Consider the following 13,918-nt stretch of genomic DNA (forward strand, 5'->3'; position numbering starts at 1 on the left):
ACTGGTTACTTTGCAAATTATTATTTTTTTGTCCACAAAACAAGGAAAATGCACAGATTAAGTGTTTAGTTGATTAACTGACAGGCGGAAAATGTATTGGCAACAATATAATCATAATCACTTCATTAAATTTTCATGCAAACACATTTTATGGCTCCACCTTCACACATTTGCTAATATAATAATTCAATATAATGAGGTTTGCGCTATTGGACAAAACAAACGTGTCACTCTAGGATCTGGGTAGTTGTGGCGGAATTTCTCACTATTTTTTACGATTTTTCTACAAACTGAAAAAAATCAATCGATTGATTAACCAGCAGGCGTAACGAAGAGCCACTCATGGCTCTCGCTCCTCAGGGCTCTGGTCTGGGTTTTCCAGCCCACCGGTCTACGGTACGGATTGCCGACATCAAAGATGGCGGCTAAGCGTTGTTGAGTCTTCTCCGTAATGAGTTACCAAATTTGTTGTATTTGTCGAGTTTACTGCTGAACGAGGAAATCAAGTCCATGCCGAGAGACCCGTCTCGTGAAAGAAATGTTGTGAGACTACGAATAAAATCTTTTGACAAAAGAGTTAGCTTCTACAACTAGATAGTTTTCCGTTGTAGCGCTGGGTGTGCATCGCCGTAGCTAACTAGTCGGTATCGTCATTGTAAAATGGCTCCGGTGCAGATTGGGTCAGATGGGCAACTCGTCCCACTCGGAGGTCCGGTTGTCTCGGGTCCACAGCCACCACCTCCCGGGGCCCCAGCAACACAGGGGGTCCGACTGAGCCTGCTGATAGAATTTCTTCTACAGAGGACCTACCATGAAATTACCCTGCTGGCGGAACTGTAAGTAACATTTTAGCGGTGTAGGCCTCAAAGCTAACTGGGCTAACCGGCGGGCTAATCAGCTAACGTTAGTAAACTCAGAGGATGATCCTCCTCCTGCCACTGAAATGAACGCTAGCCTGCTCGTCAGGTTGGGACCACTCGAGCAATTATGAGATGCTTGTCATATTAATAGCGGGGTGATCTCTCACAAAGTGGGTAGCACGGATAACTGCTGGTATGTGAGGGGGCGTATCGATAGACAAGACATCATTATGTCTGAAGATCCTGAAGTTGTAGCTAATGGGTATCCCAGATGGGTGTTCATATGGGGTGATAAATATGTGGGACACTGAGTGGAGCACTTGCATTAGTCTGCTGTCTTTAAGACAGCCTCTTCTCGTCTTGGCCCCTTTTCACCCAAATGCTAACTGAAAAGATTTCTTGTCACAACACGTTCGTTTGCCACAATCAAAGCAGGTGCGCAGAGTTTGGACAGGTAATGTGTTGCGCTTTCTACTTTAAGAATAAGGACAATGGCAATAATTAAGCTTTTTGATGTTTTTTTTTTTCTTAGACTTCCCAGAAAAACGGACATGGAGAGGTATGTTCCTTTAGATGCAGTTCTAAACTTCTTTATTCCTTCAAGTCTTAAGCCACTCATTCTGTTACGTTGTTGCTGTGAAGTTTTGTGTAACCATTATCACCTTTTTTTTCTTGTTGATTGTTTGTTTTGTGTGTTTTTTTCCAGGAAAATAGAAATCGTCCAGTTTGCCAGTCGTACTAGGCAGCTTTTTGTGCGTCTGCTAGCCCTAGTGAAGTGGGCAAGCAATGCAGGGAAAGTTGAAAAGTGTGCGGTAGGTTGTGTATAATGTGACTTCCCTATTATCACTATGCATTGTTGTATTTGATAATATGCTACCTTGTGTCCATCAGACACTAATCAACTTAACCCTTTCCTTTCTCCTTCGTATCCATGGTAACAGATGATTTCCAGCTTCCTGGATCAGCAGACCATCCTGTTTGTGGATACAGCTGATAGGCTGGCATCACTGGCTAGAGATGCGCTTGTACATGCTCGTTTGCCCAGCTTTGCCATCCCCTTTGCCATTGACGTTCTCACCACAGGGTCATACCCACGCTTGCCCACATGTATACGTGTAAGTGTGTTAAACTTCCTTCCCTGCATGCTAAGACTGCTAATCTGTAGTCTTACATGGAAAAACAAACTTGTGGCATTAAACGGTGTTCTCTTTTGTATGTTTGTAATGTCAACACAATTTTTTTTCCTTGTCCGTTTGTGTAGGATAAGATCATTCCTCCCGACCCCATCACTAAGTCTGAGAAGCAGACCACCCTGAACCAGCTTAATCAGATTCTTCGACATCGCCTTGTTACTACAGATTTACCGCCCCAGCTAGCAAACCTCACAGTTGGTAAGCGAATTGTTTGAGCCCACAGTGGTATGATTTAACTGATAGCCAGTCCCATAGCTTCTTCAGTAGTTTGCTTTCAGCTGGATTGATAATGAGAAGATCTTACACGTGTGTTTGCTTGTATGCATTTCTGTAGCTAATGGCCGTGTGAAGTTCCGTGTAGAAGGAGAGTTTGAGGCCACTTTGACAGTGATGGGTGATGACCCTGATATTCCCTGGAGGCTACTCAAACTGGAGATTTTGGTTGAGGACAAAGAAACTGGAGGTAAGGCATGCACTCATCCTGTTCTGCTGCACACCACAGTGGGTACCATTGACAAGTTGATTGACAGTGTACCTAATTGCTAATGTTTTCTCTTTTCCCATTCACTCTCAACTGGTTTGACAGATGGCCGAGCCTTGGTCCACAGTTTGCAGGTGAACTTCATCCACGAGCTGGTCCAGGCACGCCTGTGTGCAGATGAAAAACCGCTACAGGATATGTACAACTGCTTGCGTATCCTTTCTTGGGCTTTGTGTATCTACACTCACACACACAGACAGGCATTTTGTGTATGCCCTGCACAAAACCACTTGGCTCTAGTCCCAGTCTGATTTGAAGTACTGCAGTAGGGTGGGAGCATGTGTCAGAGCATATATAGTATTGACTGATCAAGCAGATACATGCAGCATTCTAATGAGAAACACATCCCTCTTAACCATCTCTTTTTACATTAACAACGCACCTTTTGTTTCCAACAGGGAAAGGGCAGCGCTGTTCTCACTCACAACCTGTCGTCCGAACAGGCCAAGTGAAGTGTAATTCATTCTTAAATGGAGATGTGTGTTTCCAACACCTGTACTAAGAAATAGATGCATTTTGTTTTATCTGTACAGGCTTTTAAAAAATTACAGCAACATTACATTTTCTATTAAATTAAGTTTCCCCTTATGTCCGCATCAAAGCCAATCGGCTGTATCACCAGACAGTGATAATCTTGCCATTCATCATGCTTTTGTAACCCATACATATTGGAAGGAGAGGATTTGTTGTGATCAGACATTTAGTGACCCTGTCACTCATCAGTCTGTAGTGAAATGTATAGAGAAAGACAAGCTTGTTAGCATCGACGTGAACATTAGAGACCCTAATCAAGCATGCGAGCTGAGCACGACTGTCCTTATCACAATGCTAATCAGTACATCTCTGCTCTGCCTTTCCCCCACCAGCGCTAGCAGTGCAGCTTACTGTGTCAAAGAGCAGTCTGTGTTGGGCACAAACACCCCTTTTACCAACAAAGTGTATGTGTCTTGAGGATATGTGTGTGAGTGTGTGTTGAATGTTAATGGAAAGATGTGTATGGTACTTTATCTCTGTTCACCTGGACTTGGTATTTTCCCACACTGTGTCTTCTTTAACTGCACTGTTTCCAGATTCCTTCTGTCTGTCACTGCAGCTAGAGGTGCTCCACTCTCAGACTCTGATGCTGATTAGAGAACGATGGGGAGACCTGGTGCAGGAGGAGAGATATGTGCCCGCAAAATACCTCACACTCACTGTCTGGAAGTAAGACTTTATGTATTGCCCTCACATATGTGGACAAGAACACTGTGTTCTCAGAAAACTACCAATATTGAATGATGAGCTTGAAGCTTATAGTTTTTATTCCTTCTCTCTGTCATCATTTTTCTTTGTTTTTCCAGCCAACAGGTTTTGGGTAGGAAGACGGGTACAGCGTCAGTACATAAAGTCACGATCAAGATCGACGAATCAGATGGATCCAAGCCATTGCAAATATCTCATGAGCCTCCTCTCCCTGCCTGTGACTCTAAATTAATGGAGAGAGCTATGAAGGTAAGCTTAATGTTTCCAATCAATGTGTTTGCAGTGTAACATAAACTGTAGAGAAGTATGACTTGTTGGACGAATGTCTTACAATTTAATAATGTTTGTTTTCCTGTAATCATTCTTCAGATTGACCATCTGTCAGTGGAGAAACTTTTGATCGACAGCGTGCATGCCCGGTCCCATCAGAAGCTGCAGGAGCTGAAGGCCATTCTGAAGGCCAGCAATCCCAGTGACAGCTGTATGTGTTTACTCATACTGCTTTCTCATCATTAATAGTTGAACACATTCTAAAGTATATATTGCAAATGCACAGAATCTAGTGTAGCAGTGTATAGCAGATGCAGCCTTGTGCCAGTTAGTGATAACAGTTGAAAAAAAGAGGCATTTTTTTAGGGCTCAGAAGGCATCCTTTTTATCCTGAAAAAGTCTAATGGGAGGACTTTCATGATCTAAATTATGATGAATTACATGCTGAATATTCCCATTAGCTCATATAGATCTATTCTCTCAAGCATCCCAATTCACTTTCTGCCAATTAATGTAATATAACCATGGTGGTATTCACACCTGTGTGTTTATTTCAGCGTTCATCGAGACTGCTTTACCCACACTCGTTATTCCAATACTTGAGCCCTGCGGTCGCTCAGAGTGCTTACACATTTTTGTAGACCTGCACTCTGGCATGTTCCAACCCATGTTGTACGGATTAGGTAAGTCACAGTAAACATTAACTCAGAGCATCTGTTTTGAGTTTGTTCATTGTATTGGTCTTAGTTAAGTTTTTTGTTTATGTTGTGTTCATATAGGACTAGCAGTTATGTGGCTTATATGAATAAATGCACACGTTAATTCTCTCTGAGGCTCTACACTTTTACTGTTTTGTGCGCTCACCTCTGCTAACATGAGACATTGGTTTGTTGCCTCTCTAGATCAGTCCATGCTGGATGACATTGAAAAGACCATCAATGACGATATGAAGCGCATCATATCTTGGCTTCAGCAACTGAAGTAAGTCTACCTCCTCAGTTTTCCAATGGATTTGAACATTAAATGCATATTCACTGCTGACAGTATTGAGTATTTTTTTTGCACAGCGAATGACAGCAGAGGCAGTTCAGAGAGTCAGCAGCAGAACCAAGAGTCTGACGCCTGCCGCTAGCCTGTCAAAACTGACTAATTGCAGTTAGTAGCAGTAGCTCTCAGTAGAAACACTTGGCTAAGCAGGTGGCAAGCTGGGTGTTGAGATGAATTGCCAAGGCTCTCAATTGCCAGTCTTGCTTGAGTGAACAGTGTGAATGCTTGAGAAAGAGTATGAGCTATGAACCCTTGACTTTTCGTAACACAGAGTCTTTCTTTCTCTCTGGCAAGGTTCTGGTTGGGGGAGCAGCGCTGTCGACAGTCTGTGAAACACCTTCCCACTGTGTGTACTGATGTCCTGCACCTATCCAACTCGGCTTCTCACCCCGTCGGCAACTTGTCCAAACACAAACTCTTCATTAAGCTCACACGTCTTCCGCAGTACTACATTGTGAGTCCCTCAACCAATACGTTCCTAATAAGGCCTATACCAATTAAAGAAAATTCCACTACACTATTCCACTTAATTTCATCCCACTCATCGTCCATCTTGGACATTTCCAATTCCTCTTTTTCCTCAACTATTTTCTATAGGTGGTGGAAATGCTTGAAGTGCCTAGCAGTCCCACAGCGTTGCAGTACAAGTACTCTTTCCTGTCCGTATCTCAGTTGGAAGGGGAGGACGGGCCCATGTGTGCACAGCTCCTGCAGCATTTCAAACCCAACCTAGAACACCTTGTCCAGGATACGACAACAGGGAAAGGGGCCCGACCTGGCACTAAGAGAAAGGTAGTCAGTGCTTGAGTGGTTGTACACCAAACGTTTATATGTATATTTAATCATACACAAATAATGAAATATAAATATTATAAAGTGTATCATTTCCTTGTTTTAATGGATGGGGTGCTGGCTGAGGGTTAGAACTTGCCAGCTTGGACTAGCTAGGAAAATGTGGGTGGGGAAAGTAAAGAATAAATGCTCTGCCCATCCTCAAAATCTATTTACAAGGCACAGCAGGAAAAGACATATACAGTTGTAACATTTCACAATCAATGTTTCTGCCTAATATAATTACAAATTTCTCTGCCCTTGGCAGCTACGTACCTGTGTAGGCTGTGTCGCTACAACATAACCCCCCTCACTGTACCTTTTTTGAATGTGAGACAATCCACTGCTAAGAATATACATATGCGCCCAGCTCGACAAAAGAACTAATTAAATGTGCTTCAATGTCCAATTTGTTTTCATCTCTGTTGCTGTATAGATGTCTGGGGACCAGGGGGACCCAGAGCCAAAGAAGCCTAAGCGGTCTGGAGAAATGTGTGCCTTCAACAAAGAGCTGGCTCACCTAGTAGCGATGTGCGACACCAACATGCCTTTCATTGGTCTCAGAACAGAGGTAAGTCACAATGTATGAAACCATTTAAATCGTTCATCGTCATCAGTCATGAATGTGTCTCGAAAAAACATCAAGCATTCCCAGTCATGTGCTTTCTGGCTAATGCTGTCTGTCTGTCTTTGAGTAGCTGTCCAACATGGAGATCCCAAACCAGGGTGTCCAAGTGGAGGGTGATGGCAGCAGTCATGCGATACGTCTACTGAAGTAATGCACACAAGCACATATACATGCATTTACTGTTCATACACACAAACACACACAATGACAGCTACATGTAATTCCTATGTTAAAAACTTGTAAAGCCCATTGTGACTAATACAGTGTAATTGTTTTGTCCTGCAGGATTCCTCCCTGTAAAGGTGTAGGAGAGGAGACCAGGAAAACTTTAGATCGGTCCTTATTGGATTGCACCTTCCGGCTGCAGGGCAGGAACAACCGAACCTGGGTGGCTGAACTGGTGTTGGCAAATTGCCCTCTCAACAGCACACACAGCAAAGAGCAAGGTACAAACCACATACAGATTGTTCCAAGTTCATCACTAAAAGTTGAAATTTAATTATTAGATTAAGTTATTTTCCTTGATTTATCCAGAAACATTTCTGTGAGATTTAAAATGTTATCCATCCAAAAAACCCTCAATCAAACTACGGTCACAGCCTGAGAGCAGGGCAAAGCCGTCAAAGTAACACAGCCAACACATACCCTATGATATCAGAAATGTTCCGTGAAGCAAATTTAGTAATTGATCAAAACGTTAAAATAACGTAGTATGCAAAAAACACTCATCATTTTACATGGAATGTCTTCCATTAAACAAATGCTTAAATGTAAATATGGTCTTCATGTTGGCGTAGAAATGTCTGTATCTGCTGTATGGCTCAGTGTCATAATGAACCCACCCATCCCCTCTGTTAGCCTCCACGCGGCATGTGTATCTGACTTATGAAAACCCCCTATCGGAGCCAGTTGGCGGGCGGAAGGTGGTAGAGATGTTTCTTAACGACTGGAGCGCCATCAGTCAGCTCTACCAGTGTGTCCTCAACTTCTCTCGTGCACTGCCAGGTATGTGCATGATCATCTGTAAAGCAAAAAAATTGCACTTACATGTAAATACATGACTTGTGTTGGTCTTAGATGACAATCATCTGATCTTTAATCAGTCAGTATGTTACTGGTCCTTTTGCTGTCAGTGTATGGATTTGACATGAAGGTGATATATGTATTTTCAAAGTGAAACAAACATTGTTTTCTTAGCCTGGCTTAACTAAAAGCCAGCGTATTCACATTACCCTCAGTAAGTTGGAGCTGTGCCTGTGTGGAAGTACATAGTTACAGGGAGTTAAGTCTTGCACTCACCAGTTGGAATTAGTGCTTGACAAAAGAAACACATCAATCTAATATATCTGCATATCCCCCCTCCCCCTCAGAGATGCCATCTTACTTGAGCCTGTTCTCAGAGGTGCGGCTGTATAACTACCGCAAGCTGGTACTGTGCTACGGCACCACCAAGGGCAGCTCTGTCACCATCCAGTGGAATTCTGGCAGCCAGCGTTTCCACCTTGCCCTGGGCACTGTGGGGCCTAACTCTGGCTGCTCCAACTGCCACAACATCATCCTCCATCAGCTACAGGAGATGTTCAACAAAGGTCCAAATGTGATGCAGCTGCTGCAGGTACAGTAGCACAGTTATATTGCTTTGTTTTGTTCATGCTTCTCACACGGCTAAAATAAAAATCATGCAAACATCACTTTGCCCTCCATGCTACAATCTCTGTTTCTCTAATCACACACCATCTACTTAAGTGTTCTGTCCAGGGTAACATTTCTATTCATCTTCCTCAGGTGCTTTCTGACACACAGGCCCCTCTGAATGCAATCAACAAGCTACCAACAGTGCCCATGCTGGGCCTGACCCAGCGCACCAACACTGCCTACCAGTGCTTTTCCATCTTACCCCAGTCAGCCACACACATCCGCCTGGCGTTCCGAAACATGTATTGCATCGACATCTACTGCCGCAGTCGGGGCGTGGTAGCCATCAGAGACGGAGCCTACAGTCTTTTTGACAACACCAAGATTGTAGAGGGCTTCCACCCTGCCCCCGGACTCAAGGTACAAATTGTGACCTGTTGATATGAGCTAAAAGAGTAGTTCATCTTTTATCTTAGCTCAGCATAACAAGGAAATGGGTGGAGACAGGGCTCAAATCAAAACATATGTCTTCTAGCAAAGTTTCTAACTTTAAGGTCACTTGTCTGCAGTCTTGTCATCACTGCAAGATTACCATGTTATTAGCACCTTTTTTGTCTCTTTTTTTGGATTAATACAATATATGAAGTGGTATTTAGCATTAGGACTGCCAGGCTAGCTGTTCCCCACATTTCCAGAACTCGAAGGATCTTTTCAGCAAACACACGATAGTGCATGTAATGCAGATGGTACAGTTTCATGATTAACAACTGCTGTGTTTTTAGTCCAGCTTTTTACAAATAAATTCTAATTCTGTCCTTATAATCTTTCCCCTGTATAGACATTCCTGAACATGTTTGTAGACAGTAATCAGGATGCTCGCAGACGCTCTGTGAATGAAGATGACAACCCACCCTCGCCAGTGGGTGTAGACGTGATGGACAGTCTGATGACCCAGTTTCATGCTCAGCAGCAGCCACAGACAATGAGAGGGGGTGCAGGAGGAGTCTATCCTCCTCTCACATCACCACCGCCAAATTACCACGCTAATGTAACTCCATCTCCATCCATGATGCCCACCCAGTCACCAGGTAATGGCAAGCTTGGTACTTGCTGTTTGCCCAAGTATGTGTGAGTGAATGATATCCTGTATTATTTGCATCATCTGAGCTTGTCAAGCTGCCATACAGGATTCCAACCAACAGTTCATTGTTTTTGAATTTACCACATTGCTGTCATGATCTTTCCTGCTGACGTATGCACATATTTGTCGCAAGAGCGAGCTGTGTGACTGTCACAGACAACGAAGAAGAGCCAACCATGTGTGCCCATTTTAATTTTGTGAAACCATGAGATCAATTTGTTTCTCATGCAACATACACACACACACCTCACAGCCAAGAGGGAACAAAGCATGCATTTAGTCCTGCTCTTTCCATTCCTCTCCATCTCAGCCCGCCAGCCAGAGGCTGCAGCCCTTCCGCCCTGCTTTAGCACGTGTGTGTGTGTGTGTGTGTGTGTGTGTGTGTGTGTGTGTGTGTGTGTGTGTGTGTGTGTGTGTGTGTGTGTGTGTGTGTGTGTGTGTGTGTGTGTGTGTGGGGAGCACTTGTCAACCTCAGAGTCTGACGAGCCATTTGGTATGTGTGTGTGTGTGTGCAGGGAACATCCATGCCTCTGGCTCCCCTAGTGGAGCTCTGAGGGCACCCTCTCCTTTCGGGCCCACCCCGTCTCCGTCTTCTCTGGGCATAGCCATGGGCCAGACCAGCTTTGCCAGTCCCCACGGTAAGCAGCAGGGTGGCCCCTAAATGCTGGCCTGGTGCTAATTCTGGTCTGCTGTCCAAAAGCTGGAACGGGCTGAACTGAACATCTTCACTAGGCACTTCTAGGCTACAGACATTAGCAAGCGTATGACAAATGGCCTGTGGTTAGTGGGCACACAGTGGTGTATTTTTTTTGTTTAAAAATAAGTGTTTGGTTGTTGATGGCTGTCTCTCCTTCACCTTAGGTGCTCTGGACCCCAGTTCTCCATATGCCATGGTGTCTCCCAGCCATAGGGGCCAGTGGCCAGGCTCACCCCAGGTCTCAGGGCCCTCTCCTGGGGCAAGAATCCATGGCATGTCCCCTGGTAACCCATCGCTGCACTCGCCTATCCCCGACCCTCATTCTCCACGTGCTGGGACTAGTAAGTGTTGCTCTCTTAGCGTTACTTCATCGATACTGAAATCCCTTATTATTATTATTATTATTATTATTATTATTATGACCAAGATATGTAATGAGCGGAATACTTTGGAGTTGAAAAATAAACTTGTCAGTGCTCTCTGGTGGACAAACTATGTAACACAAACTAGGTGACAATGTTTTTAAATGATGAGTAATAAACTTGTCTCTCTCTCTGTCTCTGGTCTAGGTTCACAAGTCATGCCTACCAGTATGCCTCCACCCCGCAAGCTACCTCAGCGCCCCTGGGCTGCCTCCATTCCTACCACCCTCACCCACAATGCCTTGCATGTGCTTCTACTCCCCTCACCGACTCCCTGCCTCGTGCCAGGCCTGGCAGGAAGCTACCTCTGCTCACCACTGGAGCGCTTCCTGGGTTCAGTTATCATGAGGCGACACCTACAGAGAATCATCCAGCAGGAGGCCAATGTAAGTGTTGCCCAAAATATCCTGACTTGGACAGATGATTCCATGGTGGTGGACACTCGGTTAACATCACACGTTCCTAACTTCCCCTCCTCTGTCAACTCTCCTTCAGTTATCTATTGTGAACTCTAATGAGCCGGGGGTGATCATGTTCAAGACGGATGTACTCAAGTGCCGCGTGGCTCTGAACCCAAAGAACTACCAAACACTGCAGCTCAAAGTCACTCCAGAAAACACAGGTCCCTGGTCCCCGGAGGAGCTTCAGGTGCTGGAGAAGTTCTTTGAAACACGGGTAAGAATAAACAGCGTTTAAAAAGCCAAATTCATTGATTGTCCAAACACGCAAATTTGAGGCATGTGCATGGTTTGAGATTTTGACCTGTACATGAAAAAAAGGCATAATGTATTTGTCTAAACTGATGATAATTGAAAATAGTGTATTATATTGTAAATTTAAAATCAGTTGTAATGCATTGCTTCAATTAAAAGACGATTTAACAGTAATAGTCTTTAAGGCCACTCGTAGGAACACATATCTGCAGTCATGTAATTATTCCACTGATCCATCTTCTGTTGTTCTCTTTCTAGGTTGCTGGTCCTCCCTTCAAATACAACACTCTGAATGCCTTCACCAAGCTGCTGGGGGCGCCCACTAACATCCTTAGAGACTGTGTGCGCATCATGAAGCTCGAACTGGTGGGTAGCTGTTTCTTTTATACCAGAGGTTGTTACATATATGTATTGAATCATGGTTGTGTATGAGCCTCATCCACGAAATATGTTCAATATTTATATTTTTATATTTTTTCCACAAAATGTAGAAAACGACTTCAAAATTGCTTAGCAATTAATACAAATTCAAGAATTCATGAATATGCAAACTGAATAAGACGTGCTCCACTTCTTTTGTTATACTGGCTGTCAAATAACAGAGGAAGCATTGCAACAAAATGCAGTACCATGCACCATATGTCCTGATTCACCTGCCTTTCTCACAGCTTTGAGAGTGTGCACACATTGCACATGCTCTAGTTATAGAATTGAAAAGATGTATTGTCATGTACTTAATGACAGTTTAAACGTCGATTAATTTCTTTACCTTTTATATAAACAGCTTCCATTGCCTCTGTCTTTCTTTGCAGTTCCCTGACCAGGCTGCACAGCTGAAGTGGAATGTCCAGTTCTGTCTCACCATCCCTCCCAGCGCTCCCCCCATCGCCCCTCCTGGAACCATCGCTGTGGTGCTCAAATCCAAGATGCTCTTCTTTGTAAGTCTAAGCAGAACCTCACAATTAACGCTCCACAGCCAGGACACAAGCTGTATATCATCATTTGAAAATGCGAAGACCAACTTGCCCCTGTGTGTTCGGTCTCTTTTGCCTCACAGTTGCAGCTGACCCAGCGTATCCCAGTGCCCCAGGAGCCAGTGAGCATTATTGTGCCCATTGTGTACGACATGGCCACTGGCCTCACTCAGCAGGCAGACATCCCCAGGCAGCACAGCTCGTCAGGGGCCGCAGCGCTCATGGTCTCTAATATCCTTAAGAGGTTCAATGAACTGCACCCCGCCAGACAGGGTGAGACTAGCACGCTGATGAACGCTGAATCATTTATCCTACTGGAAAACTGGTGTCAACTTAACATTCAGCTTTGTCTTTTCATGAAAAATGCCTTTGCTAACATCAGGAAACTTCTATTTTTCTTTCAGGTGAGTGTACGATATTTGCTTCTGTTCACGAGCTGATGGCCAACCTCACTCTGCCCCCCGGCACTCGCCAGTAGAAACAACTAATTCAGAGCCAGTACTCAACTGCTCAACTGGATTCCCTTTGAGACTGAGGATGGAGCCATCCCTGAACTAAGAAGAAAAAGGAGAGAAGCAACTGTAGTCCCAAGATGTCAAAATCCAGCATGTGTCCTCTCTGCATCAGCCACTGGACTATTGACCTGATGTATAATTGCTGTTCTGAACAAGGGTAATGTACAGTTGTTGGGGTGGGGGGGTTGATGCAAAAGGATATAAATGTTATTTTTTTTCCTCCAGGTGCACTTGTAAACAAGATTATCTATTGAAATTAAGGTTGTTTACGAAAACATGTATTGTACATTGTTGTATATTTGAGTGTTGAAAAGAATCAGGTGAGTTCGAGTTTTGATAGAGAATTGTCTCTTTTTTTTCTTCTTTTTTTTTTATACCACCAGACTATTATTATAGTATCAGGAGATGTATTACTTAGCACACTATTTAAATGTTATCTTGCCTTTACTTCCTCTGCATTTTTGTTTCAACCTTTTCACTTTGGATACTGTAAAACTGTGACAAACTTTATAAGCCAGTTGTATTTTATTAAGACCTATTTTGAGTCCTTATTGAAGGATTTGCGACATTGTGTCTGCCTTTGCTATTTAATAAACCAAGCCCAGAGTTGGTTTGTGCTTTGAGGATCTTCCACCGGCAGTGCAGGAATGGTCATCAATCATTTACCTAAAAAGTGAAAGTATCAATACTATACCTTAAAAGTAAATGTCCTTCTTCATACAATTCACTGAAGTAAAGGTACACAAAGTATTAGAAGTAAATACCTGCTATGCAGAATGGCTCATTCCAGAATGTTGTATATATATATACACATCATTTTGTGTATAGATAAAAAATAGACAGCGACCTTTCCACTGCTTTCATATCATTTGAACTCATACTTGAACTTCAGTCAGCCAGATGTATTAGCAATAAATTTTCTTCTGCTTTAGGGTTGTGGTGGGTTCAGGATTTCAATATATAACAACACATTTTCTACACTGATTTTAATCTGTTACCTTAACTGTGATGAAGTAGCTCCTACTACTCCTATAAGGAATAATCATTGAAAGTAATTTTTATGTGAATTCCAAGTTCCATCTTCTCAGCTGTGAGGATTTGGTGATAAATGTTCCCTTATGTGGTTGTAAACTGAATATCTTTGGGTTTTAGCTGTCACTGTCACTTTTAGGAAACTTTGATGGTTGTTTTTCTATATTTTTGACATAT

The 13,918-nt window shown here is 43.4% G+C and overlaps 1 protein-coding gene across 2 annotated transcripts; it reads left to right on the forward strand.

Moving 5' to 3' along the window:
* Positions 1–429: 429 nt before the first annotated feature.
* On the forward strand, positions 430–13,340 carry med14 (mediator complex subunit 14). 2 transcript variants are annotated; one of them, XM_041950621.1, is made up of 29 exons: positions 430–836; positions 1,393–1,419; positions 1,567–1,672; positions 1,802–1,975; positions 2,122–2,251; positions 2,388–2,516; positions 2,640–2,747; positions 3,665–3,797; positions 3,935–4,085; positions 4,206–4,317; positions 4,664–4,789; positions 5,009–5,087; positions 5,448–5,607; positions 5,751–5,945; positions 6,421–6,555; positions 6,683–6,759; positions 6,898–7,058; positions 7,471–7,617; positions 7,983–8,227; positions 8,398–8,667; positions 9,086–9,335; positions 9,904–10,026; positions 10,250–10,426; positions 10,655–10,893; positions 11,003–11,182; positions 11,479–11,586; positions 12,033–12,158; positions 12,278–12,467; positions 12,599–13,340. In XM_041950621.1, exons 1-29 carry the CDS (start codon positions 661–663, stop codon positions 12,670–12,672), a joined length of 4,308 nt encoding a protein of 1,435 aa, XP_041806555.1. In that variant the 5' UTR covers positions 430–660; the 3' UTR covers positions 12,673–13,340. The 2 variants fall into 2 exon arrangements, with proteins under 2 accessions (XP_041806555.1, XP_041806556.1); XM_041950622.1 differs by lacking the exon at positions 9,904–10,026.
* Positions 13,341–13,918: the final 578 nt, after the last annotated feature.

This window comes from Chelmon rostratus, chromosome 13 (genome assembly GCF_017976325.1).
Source record: "Chelmon rostratus isolate fCheRos1 chromosome 13, fCheRos1.pri, whole genome shotgun sequence".
NCBI lineage: Eukaryota > Metazoa > Chordata > Actinopteri > Chaetodontiformes > Chaetodontidae > Chelmon > Chelmon rostratus.

Excerpts from the sequence above, each read along its gene's own strand:
- med14 (XM_041950621.1), top strand. The coding sequence starts at position 661 with ATGGCTCCGGTGCAGATTGGGTCAGATGGGCAACTCGTCCCACTCGGA. Across the intron at positions 5,088-5,447 it reads TCTTGGCTTCAGCAACTGAA|GTTCTGGTTGGGGGAGCAGC; the intron begins GTAAGTCTACCT and ends CTCTCTGGCAAG. Across the intron at positions 12,468-12,598 it reads ACTGCACCCCGCCAGACAGG|GTGAGTGTACGATATTTGCT; the intron begins GTGAGACTAGCA and ends TTTTTCTTTCAG.